The sequence below is a fragment of the Chlorocebus sabaeus genome, chromosome 25 (genome assembly GCF_047675955.1).
Source record: "Chlorocebus sabaeus isolate Y175 chromosome 25, mChlSab1.0.hap1, whole genome shotgun sequence".
Classification (NCBI taxonomy): Eukaryota; Metazoa; Chordata; class Mammalia; order Primates; family Cercopithecidae; genus Chlorocebus; species Chlorocebus sabaeus.
The window spans coordinates 27,739,222-27,766,338 of NC_132928.1; the positions used below are offsets into that span (position 1 = coordinate 27,739,222).

Genomic DNA, 27,117 nt, shown 5'->3' on the forward strand with positions numbered 1-27,117 from the left:
AATCCTAGCACTTTGGGAGGCCGAGGCAGGAGGATTGCTTGAGCCCAGGAGTTCGAGAACAGCCTGGGAAATATAGCGAGACTGCGTCTCTACAAAAAATACAAAAATTGCCCAGGCGTTGTGGCGTGAGCCCTATAGTCCCGGCTATTCGGGAGGTGGAGTTGGGAAGATCACTTGAGCCCAGGAGGAGGAGGCTGCAGTGAGCAGTGATTGTGCCACTGCACTCCAGCCTGGGCAACAGAGTGACATCTTGTCACAGAAAAAAGAAAAAAAAAGCAAGATGTAAGCCAAGGCAGGAGGATCACTTGAGCCCAGGAGTTCCAGGCTATAGTGTGAGTGTGTTGTCATCACGCCTGTGAATAGCTACTGCATTCCTGTCTGGGCAAGTGTATAAAGACTCTATTAAAAAAATTAAAATTAAAAAAAAAAATTCAGGGCAGAGTGGCAAGCATGTAGTGACAGAAAGGATAGAATGTCTTTGGAATGGGAGGGTCTAGAGCAAACAGGAACAGGTATCTTTTAGTGAGCTGTTCAGGTTATGTGCCTTCAAAATGGTTCCCAGGAACGCTTATCAAGTGAATTCATTCTCACGTGGCAAAGGAAACCAGTTACCAATTCCTAGGTCACTTCCAAGACTGTGAATGCTAGACTGGTAACAATCAGGGATTAAGTCATCTCATCAGATTATTTCAGAAGGCTTTCTCAATTATTTATTTATTTATTTGTTTGTTTTTGAGTTGCGGGGGGGGGGGGGGGGGTGTCTTGCTTTGTTGCCCAGGCTGGATAGGTGATCTTCCCACCTCAGCCTCCAGAGTAGCTAGAACTACAGGTACACCCACTGCAACTGGCTTGAAGAGAGTTCTCAACACACTTCTCACCTCCCATGTTAAGAGGGCACAGATGAGTTATGTTACTACAGTTTCATAGGGAAAAGATTGCTTCTTGGACCCTTCACTTCTGCGATGGGGAATAGTAAGACTTATTTACCTTCTTGAAGTGGCCAAGAGAAGCTGAACTTGATTACAACAGCTTCTAATAGGTCAGTTCACTTTTACCCCAAGAAGAACATTTAGCAAAGTCCAGAGGGTGGTATGTTTTCAAACAGTGCAGCAACCCAGATGGAGGACTCCAGAGCCTTGACGTTTGGGCTGGATGTTTTCAGTTCTGGTGAAGGATTCTATGTCCATAATGTGTGAGCAGGGGTTCCTCCCACCCCCAACCAAGGGAGTCAGGAGACTCTAGCTTAGGATTTCCGGTTACTTCTGGTTTAGGCAAATGACCACAAGCAGTCTCGCCTTGCCAATCAAGGAATGGGCCACAAGATAAATGGAGACAGAAACCAGGCAGAGAGGGAGCTAGAGAACCAGTGGACAATACAGGAGATAACTTTATTGAAACGCAAATGGCATTGAACAGATGAATCTTGCTGGGAGGAGACATGCCAGAAGGACAGAGGGCCCAGATGGGGGTGGCCTCAGTGGTGATGAAGGAAGGCCTCTTCAGCTGGCTCTGGCATGAATTTTATTTTTAAATAATGTGTTATCTAAAATGAATTACTAAGGGGACAGCCCAGCTCTCTCTTCATGATTGTTACCGCAATTATATACAACAATTTGCTTTCCAGATTCAGTTTCGCTTTTTCTACATTAGATATAAAAGGGGGAAGGTTGAAAGAGGGGAGGGTCAAATAAGAAAAAACATAAATACACAGACATACACATATCCTGGTCTGGGATTTTGCACCCAATAACTTAAAAAAAAATGTTGCAAAAACTTCTGCCCACTCTCCACCTGAGGAACACCATGCATTTGAGAAACACAGACTCTGTCACATAAACGGTGCTGCCTAAAACAGTATGGAGGCGGGGAAGGAGGCTAGCAGGGGTTGGAATTCATTTAAAAAAAAGATTGTTTTGTTAGAAAAAGCAAAAACAAAAAAGCATTAGAAAGTGGGAGCCACTGCACAGCAGTGGCCCAGAGACTGGCTGCGATATGGGAGCTCTGCCTTGATATCATCTTCGTGTCTTCAGGCATAGAGAAATGGCAGAGAAGCAGGAAGAACCCACAGGAGACGGCCAGAGCATCCACCATCAGCCTTCTGGGGACTGAGGAGGTGATTTTAGTGGAATTATTTTGTACTCACCTCCCCCGTGCTTTAGTCCTCCTCCAAACAGTTCCAGAGCTCAGGAGACCTATTACTAGCACTGTATGTTTCTTTGTGCTCTGCCCAAGTTCTCACACATGGAAAATTGACAAACTTGAAACAAAACCAGTTCTAAAAAGCCTCATCTCCCCCATGGCCCAATCAGCTACTTTGTGAGTTCGTAAAGATATGAAGCTTTTTTCAAATTTTTCTAAAAAAGGATCTTATTTGGCAGGGTGCTGTGGCTCATGCCTGTAATCCCAGCACTTTGGAGGCTAAGGCAGGCGGATCACCTGAGGTCAGGAGATCGAGACCAGCCTGGCCAACAAGGCAAAACTCCATCTCTACTAAAAATACAAAAATTAGCTGGGCATGATGGCGCACGTCTGTAATCCCAGCTACTCAGGAGGCTGAGGCAGGAGAATCGCTTGAACCTGGGAGGCGTTGCAATAAGCCGAGATCGTGCCACTGGACTTCAGCCTGGGTGACACAGCAAGACTCCTTCTCCAAAAAAAAAAAACCAAAAACAAACAAAAAAACAAAAAAAAATATGATTTTATTCTATCACCTTGGCTGAGTACTTCCGTATCCAGGTCCTGCTATGGGGAAAAGAGAGGAGGAGCACAAGGACTGAAGTGCCCAGGGCTGTGTCTTCATTACGCAAGACTCTCCTATGAGCTGAGTGGAGTGTGAATAAGGGGCCTTCCTGGGATACTGGAGCCCTACACTGTTAGCTGCCGTACAGAAGGAGGTTCTGGCCCAGTTCTCAGGCCCAGCAGTGCCCTTTATAACTCAAATAAAGGAGAGGGATGTTACTGGGAGAACACATCATGGAAATACAAATTCGATTTTTTTTTTTTTAACTTTTTCCATCCTATTACATAATCAGCTCAGAATAGATATAAATAATTCGGCAGAAGAGCAATCTGGAAGAGACCTCCAAATGCTTTCCTTGTTGAAGCCCCTTAGTGTGCCAGCTAGTAATTTCCGAGGCATAAGGTTTTCCTCTGAAGGTTGTATTCAACTAGGAAAGATGCAAACATTCTCCTAACTTCCACCCAAAAGCACACATACCTTTCTTTGTTAAAATAAATGGAAAAACAGAAACACAAGGAAGCATGAGAAAGGTGACTTTGAAATTAAAGTCTGAATTACAACCTAGAACCTTGTTATTTTGGGCCCCAAAGCCTCTCGGTGTGGGAACTCCGATACTCTAAAGGGCTTTCCCTTTAAAATAGTTGAATTTAGTGTGCATCAGAATCACCAGGAGGGTTTATTAAAATATGGATTGCTGGGTCCTCTCACTAGAGTTTCTGATTCAGCAGATCTGGATGGGATTGAGAATTTTGTTTCTAACAAGTTTCCAAATGCTGCTGATGCTGCTGGTCTTGTGCCATACTTTGAGAACCACTGCTTTAAGGAATGAGAAACCAGGGGATCACTCACTTACTTCCATGACCACCCTTGTCACAGAAAATTCTCCATGGTATAATCATGAAGAAGAATGACCAAACCATCAAACTGGAAGGATCTAGTACACATAGGTTGAATTTTCAACTGTCTTCGTGTCCCTGCAGCTTTGGCATTTTCATAGGTATCCTACCTTCAAGGCTACAACATCTTCCAGGTTACTACCACCTTTCCCAGGATCTGTGGCTGGCAGTGCTCGCTTCCAAGGCTAGGCTGAGCAGACATGCACCCATGTACCTACCCTAGACAGTGGGGAGTGTCAAGTTGGCGGCACCATATATCCATAATCAGGTTGATTCAGGACTCATTAAAATATAAGGCTGATTGGATAATAAGGGACAATATCTTCAGGCTTTGGCCTTTGGGGAACAATGTTCGTAAGATCATTTTATTACTATGGCCTTCTCAGTGGAGCCATGAACCAGAACTTGTGAGTAGTAAATCCATCTCTATTAACAAACCCTCTGCAAAAGCCCATTTTCCCATCCCACCACAGGGGTTGGCTTATGAAGTCTGCTTCTTAACTTTAGCTTAGTCAGTGCCAAGGAATAAGGAAAGCAAAAATAAAGTATGATGAGGAGCCGTACTTGGTGATCTGGGTAACTTCAGCACTTATTCCCTGTGTTAGATGTGCGATTAGGACAATTCCCCCACCCCCTCCAACTGCTGGGTAACTTCAGCACTTATTCCCTGTGTTAGATGTGCGATTAGGACAATTCCCCCACCCTCTCCAACTAATGGCAATAAAGAGTTTTTAAGGTCTCACGTAGATACCTCCTTGATCCTGATTTGGAGGACTGAGTCCCCTTCAGTCAGGCAAATTTTACCTAAATGCGGGATTTCTATGTGAATGCCATCCCAAGTGAGGATGTGAGGTGTCTGTGAGAAGCAGCAGGGTACCATTTCTCTCTTCCTTCTCTTTTAGAATACTTTAGGAAATAGTTACTCCTCAGACCACTGTAAGGGGTTATCCCTCGGAGTAGTGTGACCCTTGTTTTAGGGAGCTAGAAGTGAAGAGATGGTGAGATTAGGTACACTTAGTCTTGCAAGCCAGGAAAACCAGAAGGCAAGACATTAAGAAGGAAAAAAAAGCCCTCTATTTTTGTCTTTAGTACTTAAGTAGTATGGATAGATCAGCTGGAAGGTTGGCAATTCAAGACCAAAAGAGTATACCAACCAATAAGGATTTCATTGTAGGGTCTTCCCATGGACTTGTAGCAGATTCATCTTCCCTGCCAGCCTCTCCCTTCCCAATGGTTAGACATGAAAAAGACATGGGTACTTAAGGATTGACACAAAGACAGAGATAAGCACCGTAGAGCTGCCACAAAGCATAGATTTTAAAAAATACTTTGAAGCCTCAGAAGGTAGGAAACAGCAACAGTATACTGCTTTTGTGTGAGAGAGGGAGACACACACACACACACACACACACACACACACACACACACACACACACAGACATCAGGCCCCAAATTAGCCTCCAATGACCTAGTATTTTATTTTTAGTGCCTAAGAAAGGTCTGAGAAACAAGTACATTGGACAAAACTTGTTGATCTTCTTCATCCAGAAATTAAGGGACTCAGCTCAGGAACCTCTCCTGGAGTTGTGGCTCTCCCCAATGGTTGACATTAGATATTGAACTCATGTCATTTCCTAGCCAACTGTGGTGAGGGATGGAGTTGGGGGGGCTGGAGAGGAAGATAATAGCACAAATTCCAGTATTAGGCTGGATTCTTCTGAAGGTGCCTGGGGGTTGAGAATTTAGCTATGGGACCCAGTGTTTCTTTTCTGAGGGATCCCAGTAGGTTCAACCAAGAAGCAGGACATAGGTGGGAGAGAATGCTGTGGATTTGCTCCTTGCCATAAATTCTAGGGCAGTGAGTGGGGAGCTCAGGTTTTCTGCTTCAGAGAAGTCTGGATGAGTGTCCCAAGGGGTTATAGCACCATGAGGAGGCTCAGCCTTCTGCAGTTGCCATATAACCATGATTCCTTCATGAGAATGATCGATCCCCACAGTGAGGGGCCCGGATGTGCAACTGTAAACAGGGTCCCAGGCTCCAGAGGGAAAGCCAAGGCTTCAATACCACCTCACTAGATGGGAACACACTTTCTGGAGGAAAGCAATTGGAGACCTGGGCTAAACGCAGCAGTCAGCTGAGAGTAGAGGGTGGTGGATCCCAGGAAGAGAAATAAAAAGTCAAGGCATGAGGCCTCCAGAATCAACCTGCTGAGGATCCAAATAAAATTCACGGTGGTATCCATGGTTACCAGAGAGCCAAGAATCCCTCTGGGGTTGGAGGCAGTTGGAACGAAAGAAGGGGTTCTCCCCTCTCCTTTTTCTCAAGTAGCCAGTAACATCCATGGCAGAAGGCACTGGCTGGGCAGCACCAGAAAATAGAGTGAAGCGAAGTCTGAGCCTTGCCATGGAACTGGAGCTTAGGATAGGGGTTTAGAAGAGACCTAGATCCCAAGCAGGCCCATCTAGTCTTCTCTTCCTTCTAAGTTAGAACAGCCAGCTCCGGGGCCTCCTCATTCTGCACAGCAGAGACCTTAAGGCAGTGATTTCAGCACCATCCTTGGACACACAGCCTCTTCCCACCACAGAATTGCATATGTTACAGCTGAGTTGGTTAGGGATCTTCACAGCTCATGGAATTAGCAGCAATAGCAATAATAGTCTCCATCATACAGAACCCTGTCATCCCTGGGAGCTTACCACGTGAATGCAGAAGCTTTTGTGAGGGGCAGCCTGGACCATCTTTTGGACCTAAATGAAAATATACCGATATGAAGATTCAGATGCATCTACTCCTCGGTTGGGTGGAACAGAGTTATCCAGGCTGGTATGCCTATAGATTTTAATAAAGTCTTGTGCTACTTAGGAATCTGAAGAGCAAACACTTAGGCCGGTGCTCATCACATATCCCTGATCTGCAGAGTCCTGAAGCTTCAGCCTACCAGGCAGCTCAGCCAGGAAGCTGGTCCCACGGGGCTTTCAGAAATGGCAGGAAGTAGACTTGCCCACTCCTGACAAACAAGATTCCACAGTCCTTCAGGTGCCATCTTAATTGATCCCAGATCTTCTGTCCCCAACAAATTGTACATCTAATCAAAAGCTTCTTTCTAGCTGGCTCCTTGGGTTTCAGCTACATTTCTTAGATGATCCCGAAGGTCTAGATAACAAGGGCGCGTAGCTTAATGGAGGTTAACACTTCCTATTGGACTGTAAACTTAAGGGCCCAAGTCTTGTGTGTGTGTGTGTGTGTGTGTGTGTGTGTGTGTTAACCTAATGATTTGTACATAGTGAGTACTCAGTAAGTACTTGTCAAATGAAAGAACAGGGATTGCCAGACCTTTGAGGCAATGGGAAAGGAGCAAATCTGCAAAGGTAGGATCTCTTTGGAAGGCAGGTATTGGCCACCAAGTCAAACTCCTTGAGTCTTATATTCTGATTGGGATGATCTCACATGGATATTCAGTCTCTTAAATGTGAATACTTACTTGTGAAAAATAGTAAGAGCCAGCTAGGATATTTTGATTCAGTCAGGCACCATCAGAATAGTGCAGTGAAAGGCCAAACTGGCCACAAGACAGAGGAATGTTTTCAATTTCCTGGTTTTCCTCTGGTCCATGATAAAGCTCAGAGTAGCTCTTCTATCAAGATGAGGCTATACCCTCTCGTGACAGAGGATGGCAACTGAGCTACCTAGCAGAACATGTGCTTTCTCAAAAGGGAAGTCAAGGGAACTGGGTTCCTCTTCTCCCTCTACTTTCAAGCCAATGCTTCATGTCTCATATAAGCCCCATGGATGCCAAAGATATTGGCATGGCAGGTGTCATGCCAATTATATGGCGTCAGATTCTCCAAAGAAAACCCACTTGGAAAAGCCAAACTAGCCCCTGGAAAAGCAACCCAAGCATCTCGTGGATATGTGAGGAAATGGAAAAATGGAAAAAGAAAAAGAAAAAAAAGGGAAAAGAAAAAAAATAAATAGGCAAATGGGAGAAAAAAATGAAAACAAAATAAAAAACAAAAATAAAAAAGGGTTTATTGACTCTCATGCATGTTAAATTAGAGGGTAGAAAGACAGAGCTGGTAGTCTTTCTCTGAAGGCTGTAAGGTTATTTTTGTGGTTTGGTGACTTCTCAGGTTGGCAGCCATCTTGTTGATGTCCCCTATGTCATCCAGAGGGCAGGAGCGGGCAGCTGTCTTTCTACCTTGGCAACTGGTTCCTCTCTCTCCAGCTTCATCTTTTCCATTGTTTTTTGTTTGTTTGCTTGTTTTTGTTTTTCATTTTTACCTTTTATAGATTGATTTAAACATTTTTTAAACCACATGCTTCTTTTTCTGGGCTCCAGCCAGATCTCTGGGGGAGGAGTTGTTGGCAGTGGTGATGGAATTGGGAAGGGTCTGTGAGAAAATCTGGGGAGCTTCCTGCCTCCCCCAGATCCCCCTCACATGACTGTCTCTTTCAGGGTTGCTTGTGAGAATCGTTTAGGAACTGCTGCAGTGTTTTGATGTTTTCTGAACCCCTCCCCAGAAAGCCCAGGAGTTTGTAATTGAAACAAGAAGTCAAGGGAAAGACCCAGAATCATCTTTTCCCCAAAGTCATTAGAGGAGGCCAGTATATGTGTTTAGGGGGCACAAGCTCCCAAACGCCACCCCACCATTCCTTACTAGGAAGTTTTCAAAGGTAGAGCACCAAGAACCTGTCCCTCCTCTTTCATCTCCTCCTCCCTCCTGTTCTCCTCCTGGGGCTGGAGAGCCAGTGCTCTGAAAGAGGAGAGGGGAGAGGAGGAGCTAAGATAGCTGATGCCAGCGTTCTGCTGTCCAGGGGTGACAGTGATTGCCGAACCCTTAAAGTGTTGCCTGGAGGTTGGGGTCCAGGATGGTTTCTCGATCTGGAGACTCAATGTAGTTGGCAGCTTCTTGAAGTTTCAGCAGCATGGCCATCTAAAGAGGGGCAAAAAGATGGATTTATGAGAGTTGGGACTCTGGGTCCTGCCTACAGAAGGGAAACAACAACAAAATCCCAACACTTTGGGAGGCCAAGGTGGAAGGATAGCTTGAAGCCAGGAGTTTGCGATCAGCCTTGAAAACAGAGAGAGACCCTGTCTCTACCAAAAAAAAAAAAAAAAAAAAGAAAAGAAAATCGGCCAGATGTTGTGGGAAGGCAGGGACCCCGAATGGAGGGACTGGCTGAAGCCATGGCAGAATATAAATTGTGAAGATTTCATGGACATTTATTAGTTCCCCAAATTAATACTTTTATAATGTCTTACGCCTGTCTTTACTGCAATCTCTGAACATAAATTGTGAAGATTTCATGGACACTTATCACTTCCCCAATCAATACCCTTGTGATTTCCTATGCCTGTCTTTAATCTCTTAATTCCATTATCTTCATAAGCTGAGGAGGATGTATGTCGCCTCAGGACCCTGTGATGATTGCATTAATTGCAAATTGCTTGTAGAGCATGTGTGTTTGAACAATATGAAATCTGGGCACCTTGAAAAAAGAACAGGATAACAGCAATGTTCAGGGAACAAGGGAGATTAAACTCTGACTGCGGGTTAGCCGGGCAGAAGAGAGCCATATTTCTCTTCTTTCAAAAGCAAATAGGAGAAATATCGCTGAATTCTTTTTCTCAGCAAGGAACATCCCTGAGAAAGAGAATGCGCCCCTAAGGGTAGGCCTCTAAAATGGCTGCTTTGGGGGCAGCTGTCTTTTACGGTCATAGACAAAGGGATGAAATAAGCCCCAGTCTCCCATGGCGCTCCCAGGCTTATTAGGATGAGGAAATTCCCGCCTAATAAATTTTGGTCAGACCAGTCATCTGCTCTCAAACCCTGTGTCCTGATGAGATGTTATCAATGACAATGCGTGCCCGAAACTTCATTAGCAATTTTAATTTCGCCCGGTGGTCCTGTGATCTCTCTTCCTGCCTCCATTTGCTTTGTGATATTTTATTACCTTGTGAAGCATGTGATCTCTGTGACCCACACCCTATTCGTGCACTCCCTCCCCTTGTGAAAATCGCTAATAAAAACTTGCTGGTTTTACGGCTAAGGGGGGCATCATGGAACCTGCTGACATGTGATGTCTCCCCTGGACACCCAGCTTTAAAATTTCTCTCTTTTGTACTCTTTCCCTTTATTTTTCAGACCAGCCGATGCTTAGGGAAATAGAAAAGAACCCACGATGACTATCGGGGGCGGGTTCCCCTGATAGCCAGGCGTGGTGGCACACAAGTATAGTCCTAGCTACTCAGGATGCCGAAGCCCAAGTGGGAGGATGACTCAAGCCTATAAGCCTAGGAGTTTGAGGTAGCAGTGAGCTTTGATATCATCATTGCATTCCAGCCTAGATGAAAGAGCAAGACTCTGTCTCCAAAAATAAAAAAAAATCTAGATCATGGGTCTGATTCTTGGTTTCTCAGTGATGAAGATGTCAGAGTTTAGAGTGGTTTGTGAAAAGGCAATGATGATTGCTTCAATGATAACTGGTACATGAACTCATTTAGCTGAAGTAGTCTTCAGGATAGTGTCAGAGGAGAAGCAGAAGTAGAGAGAGTGCTAGTGTGCACTACTGCTCTACTTCTTTGGTTGATATTCCTACATCATGGGATCTACCTGACACGTGGGTCTTTGCTAGAATACATCTTGCTGGGATGCATTATTATTTAGCTTAAGCCAGGTCTCAAGCATATGATCTTTATAACCCCAGATTCTGATATTCAGAGCTCCTCACTGGTCTCAGCCTGGTCCTGGCCTTGCTAGTACTCACTCTTTACTCTCCAGGCCCCCATCAGTGTATGCATGAAAAGTGTGAAAAAGTCAGGGTTTTTTTAAACTTATTTTTTTCTTTTTTGAAATACAGGCAGGGTCTCATTATGTTGCCCAGGCTGATTTTGAACTTAAACAATCCTCCTACTTCAGCCTCTCAAAGTGCTGGGATTACAGGTGTGAGCCACCCTGCTGGTCAATAATTCAGTTCTATAATAGTCTTATTTTTACTCTAGAGTGGCTTCTACTCACCAGAGGATCTGAGTCCAGAGAACTAGGCGTGCTATCTTTGACTGTCCTATCTTCAGGAGGTGAGGCAATGCTGTGAGGGCCCACAGTGGGTGGGGGCAGGTGGTACAGCTTTGATTGGTCCTGTTGGGCTGATGGCCAGGGAAGTGTGTCCCGGACCCATTCTACTGGGTCCTCCCAAGCGGCTTTCTGTCCGTGGACCTGGAAAGAAGGTGAAATATGATTACTGTGGGGAATTCACAGATTAGAGGCTTGTTCATGCAGTCTCTTGGTAGTTCCTACAAAAAGTGTGCTCCTTAAAAATGTGCACTTCCTGGCCGGGCACAGTGGCTCATGCCTGTAATCCCAGCACTTAGGGAGGCCAAGATGGGCAGATCACTTGAGGTCAGAAGTTCGAGATCAGCCTGGATAATGTGGTGAAACCCTGTTTCTGCTAAAAATAAAAAATAAAAAAAAATTAGCCAAGCATGGCAGTGTGTGCCTGTATAATCCTACCTACTTGGGAGGCTGAGGCAGGAGAATCACTTGAACCTGTGGAGGTTGCAGTGAGCCACTGCACTCCAGCCTCGATGACAGAGCAAGACTGCCTCAAAAAAAAAAAAAAAAAAAAGAAGGTGCACTTCCTCAAATGTAAATTCTTGAGGCTCTGCTTTCTGTGGAGTTTTCCTGAGTTTCCAAACAAGGAAATAAGTTGGTATAAATTGTAAGATAATTTTGGAGGACAATTTAGCAGATTGTATTAAAACTTTAAAAAATATTTAATTTTTATTTTTTCAAATTTTATTTTTTAATCAACAAAAATTATATGCATTTATGATGTATAACATGATGTTATGAAACATGTATTTGCTGTGGGATGGCTAAATCAAGCTAATTAACATATGTATTACCTCACATATATTTTTTTCCCAGAGAGAGTTTTGCTCTTGTTGCCCAGGCTGGAGTGCAATGGTTAAATTTTGGCTCACTGCAATCTGTGCCTCCTGGGTTCAAGCGATTCTCCTGCTTCAGCCTCCCAACTAGCTGGGATTACAGGCATGCGCCACCACACTGGGCTAATTTTTTGTATGTAGTAGAGACGGGGTTTCATCATGTTGGTCAGATTGGTCTTGAACTCCTGACCTCAGATGATCCATCTGCCTTGGCCTCCCAAAGTGCTGGGATTAACAGGCGTGAGCCACTGCGCCTGGCTTTTACCTCACGTATTTTTGTGTGTGTGGTGAGAACACTTAAAATCTATTCTCGGCCAGGTGTGGTAGCTCATGCCTGTTAATCTCAGCTGCTTGGAAGGCTGAGGCAGGAGAATCGCTTAAACCCAGGAGGTGAAGGTTGCAGTGGGCCGAAATCGCGCCATTGTACTCCAGCCTGGGCATAAGAGTGAAATTCCATCTCAAAAAAATAAATAGAAACTTTTCTCTCAGTGATTTTCAAGTATATGATACATTGTTATTAACTAGAGTCACCACATTGTACAATATATCTCTTGAACTTATTCCTCCTGTCTAACTGAAATTTTGTATCCTTTGACTAACATCTCCTCAACCACTACTACCCACCTACCCCCATGCCCAGCCTCTGGTAACCATCATTCTACTTTCTGCTGCTCTGAGTTTGACTTCATTAGATTCCATGTATAAGTGAGATCATACAGTATTTGTCTTTCTATGCCTGCCTTATTTCACTTAACGTAATGTCCTCCAGGTTTATCCATGTTGTTGTAAATGACAGAATTTCTTCCCCATCCCCCAACCACCCTACCTTTTTTTAAGAGACAAGGTCTCTCTATGTTGCCTAGGCTAGACTTTAACTCCTGGTCTCAAGGGATCCTCTCGCCTCAGCTTCCAGAGTAGCTGCTGGGACTACAGGCATGCATCATCAAGCCTGGCTTTGAATTTCCTTCTTTTTTACAACTGAATAATTTTCCATCATGTGTATATATACCACATTTTCTTTATCAATTCATCTACTGATGGATGCCTAGGTTGCATTAAAACTTAACATGCACAAATCTTATGACCCTGCAATTTCATTTTTCAAGTAGGAAATTTTTCCACTTTAGTCATAACACTTAATTTTTTTTTACTTTCTTGAAAACAAATGTTATCTGTGTGAAAATGCTTTTAAATTGAAAAGCTATTAATAATAATGCAACATTTCCTTAAAATAACATAATTTATAAATGAAATAATGATTTCTGGCATCAGTCTGACAGTATCTTTAGAAATTTACTATATCACCGGGAGATACCTATCTCAATAACAAATTACTTTTACAGATAATATATGACCAGTTGGGTCTAACAATTACATCACAGTTTATTAGTGCTGAAATGGACTTTAGTGATCATTATACTCTAATTTACAGGTAAGAAAATTGAGGTGGTTTAAAAAAAAAGGACATGTTTCTTTTGCACTAAGTTTTTATTCTAACTTTTAATTTTAATTGTTATTTTTTTTTGAGAGAGGGTCTCACTCTGTTGCCCAGGCTGGAGTATAGTGGTGAGAACATGGCTCACTGTAGCCTACATATCCTGGGCTCAAGTGATCTTCTGGCCTCACCCTCCAGAGTAGCTGGACTACACGTGTGCACCACCATGCCTGGCTAATTTTTTTTATTTTCTGTAGAGACAGGGTCTTCCATGTTGCCCAAGCTCCTGGGCTCAAGTAGTCCTCTCGCCTCAGCTTTCTGAAATGCTGGGATTATAGGCGAGAGCTGCTGGGCCTGGCCTTATTCTAACTTTTTTTTTTTGAGACAGAGTCTCGCTCTGTTGCCCAGGCTGGAGTGCAGTGGCGCCATCTCAGCTCACTGCAAGCTCCGCCTCCTGGGTTCACGCCATTCTCCTGCCTCAGCCTCCCGAGTAGCTGGGACTACAAAAAAAAAATTAGCCTGGCTAATTTTTTCTATTTTTAGTAGAGACAGGGTCTCATCAGGATGGTCTTGATCTCCTGACCTCGTGATCCACCTGCCTTAGCCTCCCAAAGTGCTGGGATTACAGGCGTGAGCCACTGTGCCCAGCCTCCTTATTCTAACTTTTAAAAATCTTTTTACATATTTCATTTTGTCTTCAAAAGACTCCAGTGATTTAGGTAGAGCAGAAGGTGATACCTCCTTTTTTTTTTTACATAGGAGGATATTTAAAAAGTAACTTGGTCAATATAACATACTTATTAGTAGTTAGTAAGTAGCTAAACTGAGGTTTTTTTGTTTTTTTTTTTTAATTAGCGTTTTACTTAATTCTTGGCTCAATTATTTTTCTGTGTGCTCTGACTCCTAGAGAGTGGTTTAAATTGGACTTAGAGCCAGAAGGCCTAGGGCTGGAGAGATGGCCCCAGAGGCAGTGGTCATTATGCCATTTGCTGAATGGCAGATGGAGGCAGGAAGCAGCTTAGTCTTTCTAGTGCCTTGCTCCACCTGGTAGAAAGAGAACCTAACTAATCCCAGTAGTCCCATGCCTAACATTAAAGAAACATTTCTACTTTGTTAGGTAGGACAGCCTGATCTTGGGGTTTGAGTGAAGCGGGTGGGGCTCACCTTAATCCCATCCTTGGCTCCTTCCTGTAAATAGGGAATGATAGAGTTGTTCCACAGGTCAATGAACCAGGTCCGGAAGTCCTCAATGCCAATGGGACAGGACAGAAAGAAGCAAGGGCCTAGGGAAGAGGATGAGGCCATGAAGACAGCTGGGAACCTAGATCTTCCCAGTTTTGTGCCTCTTTTACTCCTTAGTACCAGACAGAGGGGTCTGACAGCCAAAGGATTAAAGGAAATTTAGAGTTGTCAAGATTAGTGGGTGCTGACTGCCTAGATGGCAATCTCATAAGTCCTGCTTCACAAGGTAGACGTGAGATAAGGGAGTGAGGAAAGCTGTTTAATTCCCTCCTACATATGTGCCCTCCTTTTTTTCTGTTAATTTTGGGAAAAAACCAGGGAGAGGAGTTAGCTTTCTGGTGATTGAAGTGGTGCTGTGTTGGGAAGGCTTGTTAAGTGGTTCTAAGTCTGAAGCCACAAGGCTTGCAGCTCCTTTACATGCTGAGAAGTCCAGGAAGGAAAGGGAGCATCCCTCCAGGTGGTACAGTGGAAAAGGGAAGCCACCTCCTGACCCCCAGGGGGAAGCTGGACCCCAGTACCGATGAGGAAGTCTGAGGTGCTGTGCTTCTCAAGGAAGGTGTGGAGATGATACCACAGCTTGGGTACCCAGTCGAGCACCCGAAGCAGCTCTTCCTTGTTGGCATTGATGTCGCTGTCTGACTCTACCAGCTTCCTCCTCAGGTAACGAACCAGGAAGCCATTGGCTGGCTCCACGTTGTTGGAGAAGGTCAACATCCTGCCACCAAGGATGGGGAAAGTGGGGTCAGAGTGGCAATGGGGACATTGTCAGGGTTCAGCCCCTGCCAGTCCGTCCCTCCTTCTCACTAATGCCTACTCGGTTCTTTTCAAGTAATAGCGGGGACATCTGAACTCAGAGCAGCAGCCCTGGGGTGGTAGAGCTGATTCTCAAATCGGTAGCCCTCTTCAGATAACCTTCTGACATCACTGACCCAGATCAGCGTGTGCGGACAGAGAATTTCCTAATTCTGCTTAGAGCAACCTACCTGTCTCTCTCTTAGCTTTGCAGTCCTTTTCTCTCCTCAAGTGTCCTCCTCCACCTTGAAACTGACATGACAAATACATCTACTTTCTCTTTCCAGCCCAAAAAGCTCTGGATACTTCTCTTTCCTTCTCCTATCTACTGCCTTCTGGCCAGAGTCCAGGATTGAAGACTCTTGGATAGGGTCAGAAGGTTCATCCAGAGCCAGAGTTCTTACCTGAAGCTCAAGTGCAAGCCATGGTTGGGTGTCATTTTTACAGGCTGATTGGTGGTACCTATAATATAGGGACTGTAGGGAGAAAGGGGAAAAAGATTCACTTAGACTTGCCTTCACACTTGCTTTCTGCCACGTGCACACAACTCATAGGTTGTCCTGGACGGGTTCTCCCTCCTCCCGCTTCGGTGAGTTTTGTCTCGACCCCAGCTTACTTACCATTTATGATACTTGCAGGTGAGGGCCCCATTGACCAACTCACTGATGGAGCCTGCTTCACTCAGGTCATCCAATAGGATCACCAGGGGCACATCCCCAATTCCTGTTTCCCGGTCTATCTGGTTGGCCAGGTTGGAAAGATACAGTTGCAGATCCTGGAATAAAAGAAGGCTGTGGGTCCACACTTGGGAATAAGCAGCTGGATTAGCCTTGGAAATCAGGATTTTGAAGAAGTTTTACTATCTAGATTCCCCTGGGGCCTTTAGTTCCTTGGAAATTTGATTATAGAATCAGATTACCACAGTGATAAGCAGTGGTTCCAAAGGCTCTAAAGCAACCCTCTTAAGCAGCAGCCCCAAAATTCCCCAAAGGTCGGGGACATATGCTATTTCCTAGGTGGATTTTCACAGGTACCACGGACTACTGTTAACGGGCATGCCTCCCCCAGCTGGTAAGAGCAAAGATTTGAACCAACTCCATAGTATTAGGGTGTGCTCAAGAGACATCAGGTTTTGGCAGGGGAGGGTACAATATGTACCATTTAATTCTGAGTGCTTCTTCCCAGAAAGGCCAAGGTCAGAGAGTAATACTGAGAAGACAAGTAGAAGGAAGAGAACAAAAGAGAAGGGATGGATTGACGGGGCTGGCAGAGAGTGGGGTAGAAATGAGGAGGATGCAGTTTCATCAATGACCAACTGAAGAGGAAGGTGCACAAAGGCAAGGGAAAGTGTGGAGAAACAAGTTAAGGGCAAGACGTTGGAAAGAAATTGTGGGGAGGGAAAGGAGAAGACTGGAAAAGGGGATAGACAGAGAGGGAAGGAAATGAACACAGAAGAGGAGAAGAAAGATGAAGGCAGAGGTGAGGAAAAGGGAACAATGAGGCAGGAAGGGGCTGGGGAAAGGTCTTGGGGAAGGCTCAGGCATGAACAAAGGCTGATGGGGGTGTCGGGGGGTAGCCACCTTGCAAGACTGCTGGTGCATGTTGAAGGTGCTGACGATGCCCTCCGTGACCTCACGGCCAGAGCGCTCCACCAGGTACTCGGCCAAGCGATTGGTCAGGTAGGTCTTGCCCGTGCCGCTGGGGCCCGAGAGGACGAGGCGCCGGTGCTTCAGCAGGAGGCTTATGTAGTGCTGCATCATCGGCTTGGGGATCAGCGTCTCAAACACCAGGCTGTCGACGCATTTCTCCTTCAGACCTAAACCCCCACCCCAGAAAGCACGAGTCTTGACCAGGGTCTTGAGGATAGCAAGGGATCCTAAAGGGCTTTTCTTTCTTCATCTAGGAGCCCCCTGAAGAAACTCAGAGCCACTTGCCCCATGGTTCCATAAGAGTCCCTTAACCCCCAGTTTTGAAAACTTATATCTTTTTAGGGACATGCTCTGAGCTGGGGGTGAGGAGCGAAGTAAAAATCCTAGGCTTAGCAAAAGTCTCCCTGGGAGCCAAAGTTAGGACTAAGTCTTACTCATCTTTTTATATCTCACATTACTTAAGCATCTTCATATTATACCTTCTCAGTGAGTTCTTGGTGAATGAATGCATGACGGATTATTTGATGATCCTGTCCCTGCCTTCATGCCACACCACCTCACCCCAAGAGACAAAGACTGACCTTTGAGGGAGACTGATATGTTATTGACACCTCGACGGCAAGGAGGCATCTCGGGGGGCTCTGCATCCAACACTCGTTTCACGTGGCTGATGCTGTAGCCATGGATGGACTCAGTGCTTAGTCCCAGGGTAGAGGCCGGGTCCATTTTAGAAATATAGTCCTGACAGGAAAGACAGGCAGAACAAGAAGAAAATATACAAACACAGGTGTAAAAGCTACAACAAAGAATGTCTATCAGAGGAAACAGAAGTAGATGGAGAAAGTGCAGAGCATGTGCTTTTCCTAGGCAGCATTTCTCCATAAAGCCTCAAAGGTCCCCAGGGTCCCAGTGCCTGGATGGCTTAATATCCCATGAGAAGCCATGTATGCTGGCACATGCTTGTAATCCCAGCTACTCAGGAGGCTGTGACAGGAGAATTACTTAAGCCCAGAAGTTCAAGGCTGCAGTGAGCTGTGATCACGCCACTGCCCTCCAGCCTGGGTGACAAGAGTGAGACTCCATCTCTAAAAAAGTATATATATCCCATGAGAGGATGAGCAACCTTTTTGAGTACAGGTATCCCTTTACCTTGAACACTTGGAAAACAGCTTCATCCAGCATCTTCCAGTCAACTTTTCCACTGACCTTGCTACATCCCAGGAAGAATTCCTGCTGCTTCAAGTCCTGTAAAGCCAAGGAAGGAAAAGCTCTTGAGCTTCACTGCAGATGACTCCATGAACCGGGGTCCTAAAGGCCTTAGGAGTTGAGTTCTTTGGTTTTGGAGGTACCCGGGGCCCAGATTTTCTTGGATAAATGTAACAGTATTTGTTTGTTCCCACTGGGGCTCTCCCTGAAGTTCCTTACCCCTTTGATGATGTGCTGCGGGGGCATCCTCACCACCACCCGGAGGGTCACTTCCTCCTTTGGACCACAAGTACTGATGCCATCCATGGGTGACAGGTCTGTGGGGATTGAAAAGAACCAACTGGTTTTAGGAGTACCTGCAGCCTTTCCTAAACTTTCCAATCACTATCCTTTCCAAATAATTCTATTTGCCACAGAGAAGGAATGGAGGTTCTAAGCTCAAAAGTAGTTAAGGTTGAAGGACCATTACAACTCAGTGTCTCAGGACACTGGCATCTGCTTGACTTGGGCACTGTTACCTCTCTGACCAGAGGCAGTGCAATAGTGTAACACTGAAATAAGCCCCTTTCTTCCCTTCACCCTTATAGATTCTTCACCCGCACAGGTACCTGTGTCTGCAAGACTGGGGCTGAAGGAATGGGTGAGTGCCAGGCCCAGGGAGCGGCGCGGGGAAGATAACGCAGATGATCCAGGGACCTGCCCTGGAGTGGAGCCTGATGAGGGGCCTGGGGCTACCTTCAGCCGGTCATTCTCTGCTTTCAGCAGGTCCACCTCCAACTGTGGTGAGAACAGATAGGGTAGGGTGGCAGATTGGACAGTAGCAAACCTTGGTCTTCCCTTTTCTGCAGCTGTCTGCCCAGACGCTGACCTGCATGTTGTGCATGGTCTCCCGAAGCTGATCCAGTTGGTGGGCAGAGTTGAGGGCCTCCAAGCGGATGTCTGTAAGCTTCATTTCCTTCTCCCATAGCTCAGAACGCAGCTCCGATACCTCCTTCTTCTCTGGCTCCTCCTCCTCATTTGCATGGAACAGCCTAGTGTGGGGGGCTGGGTGAGCGGGGCCCCTGTAAGATAGCAAGAGTTAAGCCAAGCTACATGAAGAAGCAGTAGAGTTACTAGAGAATATGAAGAGGCATGGTTGGTGGTCTTGGCTCCTCCTGCCCATAGATACTCAATCAGTATGAGAAGAAAGGTCCATATGTTGGTCTCATATGCCCAGGGAGAGGTCAGTAATAAGTACTGCTTGTTTAAGGTCTAATGGCCTCCTGTCAACTCTAGCCCGCAGCTTACGCTGGTAACAGGCTGGGTGGCAGGGAGCCAGAGAGCACTTACTCGGTGACATCAGTGCCCACGGAGGATGAGGTGGACGACTTGATGGAGGGTGAAGCAGTCTCCGTAGAACCATGCTGTAGTTTGGGGGATGAGGGAGCTGAGGAGTCGGGTGTAGCAATCTCCTCTATATCCGAGTATGAGGAAGCTGACTTGGGCCCCTTTTTTATACTGAACGCTTTGTTGAAGGAACTTCGAAGCTAGAAAAAAGCAGATCCAGGTAGAGGGACATCAGGACTCCACTATTGGGATGGGGGAGGACTGGATTGGGACTTCTGAGACAGAGAGAGCTGGAGGCAGGGGATTTACTTTAATTAAGCCACCCTCTATAACACTTCACTTGATTCATAGAATACGGGCAGAAGAGTTGCCTAGAAATCAGGACCGTGGAGGTGGAGCTTGCAGTGAGCTGAGATTGAGCCACTGCACTCCAGCCTGGCAACAGAGTGAGATTCCATCTCAAAAAACAGAAAGAAAGAACGAAAGAACGAAAGAACGAAAGAACGAAAGAACGAAAGAACGAAAGAACGAAAGAAAGAAAGAAAGAAAGAAAGAAAGAAAGAAAGAAAGAAAGAAAGAAAGAAAAAGAAAATTAGGACTGAGAGAAAGAATAGAATCTTCTAGCTTGCTGCTGTTGTAGGCTATGGGAACTTCCTGGGTGTTCTGTTGCTCATAGGGTCACTGTGCCCCTGAGGGGACAGAGAGAAGTTCCCAGAGGTCACAATGTATACAGCTCAGTGATCCAATCCCACCTTCTGCAGCAGAACAATAACTGTTCAGTCTAGATCCTAGCTCACTGTGGGCCTCAGATGCCACCTCATGATGCCTCTGACTAGGGCTCATCAGCCCAGAATCTGTTCATCTAGTTATCTATCAACCAGAAACTGACAATATGATTCTGTGGAGAACATGAGAAGGCAGTAGGCTCAAGCTTCTGTTAGTATTTCTTGTGCCCAGGACATCACAGAATGGTTAAAACAGCCAGACATAAGCATTTTCTAGGATTTCCAATGTCCTAGAAGAAGGGCTATTTCCCAGCATTTCCTTAGAGTGCTTGGGGCGTTATAATCTGACCGTAGCTTGTTTGATCTTGATGTTGATGAGCTTGGGTGTTAGGGATGTGAGCTAGAGATGCAAACCAGGGTCCTGTCCCATACCCATCCACATGCATCCATACAGCATGCACACACCACACACCACACACACACACATACACACACACATACACACAGGGACACAAATATGAAATGGCAGCAAGAGGCAGAGAGTAAAGGAGGGGTCAAAGGTTATAGGGGACAAAGGCAAACCAGATATTTGGGACAGTGAGAAAAAAGAAGGAAAAATTTGAGGGTACACTTTCTAAGTGTCTCTCCTGGAACATAGGAAGGCCGTCAGGTGATAGATGGAGCTGGTGGGTGGTGCGTCTTGGGGTTTCCACCAGGCAAGACATAAAGAGGACCAACTTGACTGTGGTGGAGATATGAATGAGTGAGTATGTGTGCAGCTGGCTGGCTCCAGGTGACTTCTTATCACTGAGCAGTCAGGGCTCAAAAATACCATAAAGCTCAGTTCTCTGCAGAGATGAAGAACTGAGCCTGAAAAGACCAGAGTTGAGTTGCTTGAAACTACCTAATTGACGTAAGACTTAGGACTAGAACTCAGGCTTCCTAATTTTCAATCCGGTGAAGTTTCTCCATACCACTGCCTCATGGGATGCTGTGTATGTGTGTGTGTGTGTGTGTGTGTGTGTGTATAAAGAGATCCTATGACAAGCTGCCTGGAGCATATGCCCCTAAGATCAATAAGATCCTAAGTGAGAATATGTGTAGTTCAGTATTCCCAAAGCCAGAACTATTGGGAGATGTTTGGTGTTACGTGGCTAATGGTTCCACGGTTAAATGAGTTTAGGGAACAATGGATTAAGCAAAATGAAACAAGATTATTTGCTGGGGGATATCTCAGAACTTTTTCTGTGCAGATGTAGAAAACGCAGTACTTAGGCCGGGCGCAGTGGCTCATGCCTATAATTCCTGCACTTTGGGAGGCGGAGGTGGGCGAATCACCTGAGGTCAGGAGTTTGAGACCAGCCTGGCCAAGATGGTGAAACCCCGTCTTTACTAAAAATACAAAAATTTGCTGGACATGTTGGTGCATGCTGTAATCCCAGCTATTCGGGAGGCTGAGGCAGGGGAATTGCTTGAACCTGGGAGGCTGAGGTTGCAGTGAGCCAAGATCGCACCATTGCATTCCAGCCTGGGTGACAGAGTGAGCCTCTGCCTCAAAAAAAAAAAAAAAAAAAAAAAAAAAAAATTAAAAAAGAGAGAGAGAAAATGCAGTACTTCTCAAATTTATTTGATGATGGTATCACTTTTTACTTTCTTTGGAGACAGGGTCTCACTCACCCAGGTTAGAGTGCAGTGATGCAATCTTGGCTCACTTAATCTCCCAGGCTCAAGCTATCCTCCCACCTCAGCCCCCAAGTAGCTGGGACCACAGGGACGCATCACCATACCCAGTACATTGTTGCATTTTTAGTAGAGGCGGGGTTTCACCATGTTGCCCAGGCTGATCTTGAACTCCTGAGCTCAAGTGATCCGCCCACTTCAGCCTCCCAAAGTTCTGGGATTACAGGCCTGAGCCTCTGAGCCCAGTCAATGGTATCACATTTTAAGGAGCATCTCAATGGGCTGGCAATCAGTGGAACACACTTTGGGAAATGTTAATCTAAAAAATCAAATTTAAATAAGTATCAGGCTCTTCCTATGTTGACTATACCCTACTTAGTCAGTTCTCTAGCTAAGCTGGCCTTCTCCATCTACCATTGCTTCTCTTCTGAATAGTGTCTGTGTAGAAAGCATCCCAACACATTCCTCTCTACCCATCACAGTTCCATCTCAGTTTAACTTTTACCTCCTTTGAGAAGTCTTCCCTGCCTATTGTAATCACCGTCTCGTCATCTGTGAACTCCTAGTACTTACTGCTCGAATAAGCATTGTGGCACTGTTGGATTGCTATTAATTTTATATGTATAATTTTTTTGGTCTCCCCAGTAATACTGCGGGCTCCTTAATGACGAGATTATAGATTCTATTTTTCATATCCTTCACAACACCTAGCACAATGTTGGGGTAGGGTTAGAGTGGACCTCAGGTATCTGGTTTGTAACAGAAATTCTGGATGCATTTTCTGTTCATCTTAGACTATACTCTCATCCCTGAAATGTCTTTGGGAACTCCAAGAATGCTTAGACAGTTTTAGGCTTTGGGGTGACTTGAGTGTGCCCTCCTGGTCTCTATCCCTCACCTATCTCTGGTTCATCCTACTCTAGAGCTAAATCTTCGGGTTAGACCCAGGCTGAACTGGCCTGTGGAAACTGTAGTCAAGATAACTTTCATCCAGTGACTCTCTTCCATGTTAGGTCTCTAGGTATTATGGAACCAAAAAGAAGAAGGTTCATTTTTCTGGATAGGAGGAGCTCAATTTAACTGCTTTTTATAACAGGCCAATTTTGTAACAGGGGAAGATAGTAGGGAATATATTTGAATTTTGTTTGACTTTCCCATTTGGCCCCCAACCAGACCACTCCTCTGTCCTCACATGGGGCAGCTGTGGATGGACCATGCAGTGGAGTGAGTTAGGAACTCTGGGTGGTCATTACAGTTAGTGTTATGAGTGGTCATTCATTTTTGTTTTTAGGGGAAGGGAGTTGCTCTGGAAATAGGGAAGGTATGGCAAAGGGAAAGAGAAAATAAGGGGATAGGAACTGGGTCTCTTACCTCATAGACCTGGAAAAAAATAGGGATTTGGAGTCAGCATTTTGAAGGAAAAAAAAAAAAGAATCAACACTTAATCACTCATTTCACACAGCTGGTACCTGTCTGCATTATACAAAGGTCTGGGGGCGTGTCTTACTGAACAGGGGACAGAGGAGCAGGACATGTCCACTTGGGGATGCTTTCTTACCACAGTCAGCAAGAGGGGCTGAGACTGTCTAGACCTGCCTGAAGAATTTCAGAAAGGTCAGTTTAGGATTATGCAAGGGAAAAACACCACACGCACAAAAATGACTTCTGGACCTACCAAAGGTAATAATACAGTCTTTTGAAGTAATCTGGAAAGCTCCACAAAGCATCTCCAAAAATTAAAGAAATGACCTCCAGGAGTCTAGAATGAACAGCTTTGTTCATAAAATCTCTCCATAGTATAGAAGGGAGTGGGGGAATGGGGGGAACAGAACTGATAAGATGTTTCCTTCTGAGTATTTCCTCATCATCCTTCTGCTGCCAAATACATCTGGCCTAACCAAATGGAGAGCCCAAAGAAAGTCCAAAGAAAGCAGATACATATATATAAAGGTCAGAGGGGTGGCCTTGGGGACAAGTAGGGAATGATTGAGGGAAGGGAGAATTTGGGAGACCGTGCTCTGAGCGGACATCACACTAGGGCTCAGTGTTAGACGGGACTACACCTTGGTTAATCCCAGAAGGATTCGATCCCTATGCCGAGGTGAAGGCGGTCCACCACGGTTCTACCTAGTTCCCCACCCCCCAAACCTTTACCTACCCAACTCTTTTTTTTCTTCTTTTTTGCATCAGCATCCTTGCTGCTGCCGATGCTGGAATGGCTAGTGATGCTGTTGAGGCTTGAGATGCTATCTGAGGAGTTTTGTCTCTTGATCCGAAGTTCTAGGGCCAAGTACAAGTGGGGAAAAACAGAAGAGATTTAGAGAGGACGTGAGACTTCAGGCAAGTCTAGTGGCAGAAGATAAGAGAAAGGAGAACCAACCAACTCCTCAATCCACATTATTCATTTTTTTGGATCATTCATTCAGCAAACATTTATTGAGTCCCAATCATGTTTCAACATAGAAAAAGTGCAAAAGGTAAGAATTAAATAAGAAATGATTCCTTTTCTCAAGAACCAGAAGTTAGCATGGAGTCATGAACTCAGCTTGAATCAGTCTAAGGACTTAACTAAAGCCAGCCCTCTTTATGGAGACATCAACCTACCATTTTTCATGATTTTTCTAGCAATACTTGGCTATCTGGTGGTCCAAGGCCAAGGACTAGCCATGTACTAGCCAAGTACATTACTAGCCATGTACTCTGCATTCCACCTGAAAGAGCTTCAGTTTTCTCATCTGGTGGGTAGAAAATCTTCACTTTCTGAGAAGGTTTGTGATGGCACAAAAAATAATCTACTTTTCTACAACAGGGAAGGAAGGGATTAGCAAAAGATGTTTGAGAACTGAAAGAATAGAAATTTTTCAGATGGGAATTTTGGAAAACGTATTTAGGGCTGAAGAAAAGGTACAAGCAAAGGCACTGTCCAGGGAACTGGCTTTGCTTTGAGGAACTGTGGGTAGTCTGGAATGGAAGCAGCAGAGGGCATGTGTGGGGGTACAGAAAAAAGTAAGGGTGAGGTTAGGCTCAGGCCAGATCAGGGACAGTTCTCAATGTCTTTTTTCCTTTTTCTTTTCTTTCTTTCTTTCTTTTTTTTTTTGAGACAGAATCTCGCTCTGTCACCCTGGCTGGAGTGCAGTGGCATGATCTCGGCTCACTGCATCCTCCACTTTCTGGGTTCAAGAAATTCTCTGCCTAAGCCTCCCGAGTAGCTGGGATTACAGGTGCCCGCTACCAGGCCCACTAATTTTTTTGTATTTTTAGTAGAGATGGGGTTTCACCATGTTGACCAGGCTGTTCTTGAACTCCTGACCACAGCCTCAGCCTCCCAAAGTGCTGGGATTACAGGCATGAGCCACTGCGCCCGGACTTCTTTTTCTTTCTTTCTTTTTTGTTAATGAGACAAGGTCTTTCTGTGTTGCCCAGGGTGGTCTTGAACTGCTGGGTTCAAGTGATCGTCTTGCCATGGCTTCCCAAAGTGCTGGGATTATAGGCATGAGCCAACACACCCAGCCCCTCAATGTCTTTTCTTTTTTTCTTTTTTTTTTTTTTGAGAAGGTGTTTCATTCTTCTTGCCTAGGCTAGAGTGCAGTGGCGTGATCTTGGCGCACTGCAACCTCTGCCTCCTGGGTTCAAAACGATTCTCCTGTCTCAGCTTCTTGAGTAGCTGAGATTACAGGCTTCTGCCACCACACCCGGCTAATTTTTGTATGTTTAGTAGAGATGGGGTTTTGCCATGTTGGCCAGGCTGGTCTCGAACTCCTGACCTCAGGTGATCCACCTGCCTCAGCCTCCCAAAGTACTGGGATTACAGGGATGAGCCACTGTGCTTGGCCCCCTCAATGTCTTTTAAAGGAAATATGCCTCTGTGCCATAGATAATGGAGAACAGAAATTCTGAATCTAATGTAAAATATTATCTGATTTTAAAAATCTGTTTTATTTTAAAATAATTATAGATTCATAGGAAGTTGCAAAGAAATGCACAGGGAGGTCCTCTGCACATTTCACTCAACCTCGTCCAATGCAAACATCGTGCCTAACTATGGTGTGATGTCAAAGATTTTTTAGGCTGGGCTCAGTGGCTCACAACTGTAACCCCAGCACTCAGGGAGGCCAAGGCAGGACGATTACTTAAGCCCAGGAGTTTGAGAGCAGATTGGGCAACATAGTGAGGCCCTCGTGTCTATTTAAAAAAAAATTTTAAACAGAGCTTACTATGTTAACAATGAAAAAGAGGAAATGGAGGGAAACTAAACTGGAGGAAGGGGAGTAGTAAAGTGGCTATTTGCAATTTTCTCCTAGAAACAAAACCTGTTAGATGAAGGAGATGTGGGTAAGGTTTGGTTATTTTCCTCACTCTCACCATGATCAGAAATTATCTTTTAAACTCTAATTTTCCCTTGATACTACAGGGAAAACAAGATCCTAGGATCTGATGCTGGAACTACAAAGCTCATAAGGCATGTGGAAAACCCTTTGTACGATTATCATACCCAGTTAATGACACTAGAGTACTTCAGTTATTTTTAAAAAGCATGGGAAATTCTCAAGAGGATATGCTGAGGCTGGGTGTGGTGGCTCATGCCTGTAATCCCAGCACTTTGGGAGGCCAAGGCAGGAGGATGGCTTGAGCCAGCAGTTCAAGACCAACCTAGGCAACATAGTGAAACCCCATCTCTACAAATAATTACAAAATTAGCCAAGTGTAGTGGCACACGCCTGTGGTCCCAGCTACTTAGGTGGCTGAGGCAGGGGATCGCTTGAACCCAGGAGTTGGAGGTTGTAGTGGGCTGAGATTGTATAACTACACTCCATCCCGGGCAACAGCATGAGAGTGAGACCTTGTCTCAAAAAACAAAACAAAACAAAACAAAACAAAACAAAACAAAACAAAAACAAACAAACAAACAAAAACGGGGATATGCCAAGTTGAAGTTAGAAAAAAATCTTCATTTATGTAAAAATGAATGTATGTATCCATATATGTTTATTTGTATATACACAGATATTTATTTCTGGAAAAGATTAAAACTATTAGCAGTACTTACCTCTGGGGATTGGGATTTGGAGGGGTGACTCAGGGAGAGGGATTTTATGTTTCACCGTATACCCTTCTGTATAGTTTATCTCAGTGGTTGGAAAACATTTACTGTAAAGGGCCAGAAAGTAAATATTTTATGCTTTGTGGCCATAGGGTCTTGATCACAACTCCTCAGTTCTGCTGTTGTAGCCTGAAAGCAGCCACGGACATTATATAAATTAATGTGTGTGGCTGTGTTTCCAATAAAATTTTGTTTACCAACAGAGTGGTAAGCCAGATTTGGCTGATGGGCCATGATTTGCCAACCCCTAGTTTACATTCCCCCTCAGAACATCCATTGCTTTTATGATAAAAATTAGTTTAATTAAAACTAGTTAATTAAAAATAAAATAAAGGGGATGGGTGTGGTGGCCCATGCCTGTAATTCCAGCACTCTG

General features: G+C 44.9%; 1 protein-coding gene and 1 long non-coding RNA gene across 7 annotated transcripts in view; one reads left to right on the plus strand and one right to left on the minus strand.

The window, feature by feature from the left end:
• The window catches only part of LOC140710260 (uncharacterized), a 65,316-nt gene that overhangs the window by 1,154 nt on the left and 37,045 nt on the right, over positions 1-27,117 (plus strand). The window lies entirely within an intron of this gene.
• NAV1 (neuron navigator 1) overlaps positions 5,093-27,117 on the minus strand; it is a 280,884-nt gene continuing 258,859 nt past the window's right edge. For all 6 annotated transcript variants that reach the window (XM_037986167.2, XM_073011644.1, XM_037986165.2 and 3 more), the window contains 14 exons: positions 23,799-23,920; positions 19,239-19,435; positions 18,778-18,970; positions 18,518-18,686; positions 18,129-18,226; positions 17,853-17,948; positions 17,285-17,444; positions 16,635-16,870; positions 15,675-15,829; positions 15,459-15,530; positions 14,781-14,977; positions 14,185-14,303; positions 10,657-10,854; positions 5,093-8,571 (listed from right to left, as the gene is read on the minus strand). In XM_037986167.2, the coding sequence (XP_037842095.2) occupies positions 8,476-8,571; positions 10,657-10,854; positions 14,185-14,303; positions 14,781-14,977; positions 15,459-15,530; positions 15,675-15,829; positions 16,635-16,870; positions 17,285-17,444; positions 17,853-17,948; positions 18,129-18,226; positions 18,518-18,686; positions 18,778-18,970; positions 19,239-19,435; positions 23,799-23,920 (2,108 nt within the window). In that variant the 3' untranslated portion in view covers positions 5,093-8,475. The remainder of the gene's footprint in view (positions 8,572-10,656; positions 10,855-14,184; positions 14,304-14,780; positions 14,978-15,458; positions 15,531-15,674; positions 15,830-16,634; positions 16,871-17,284; positions 17,445-17,852; positions 17,949-18,128; positions 18,227-18,517; positions 18,687-18,777; positions 18,971-19,238; positions 19,436-23,798; positions 23,921-27,117) is intronic.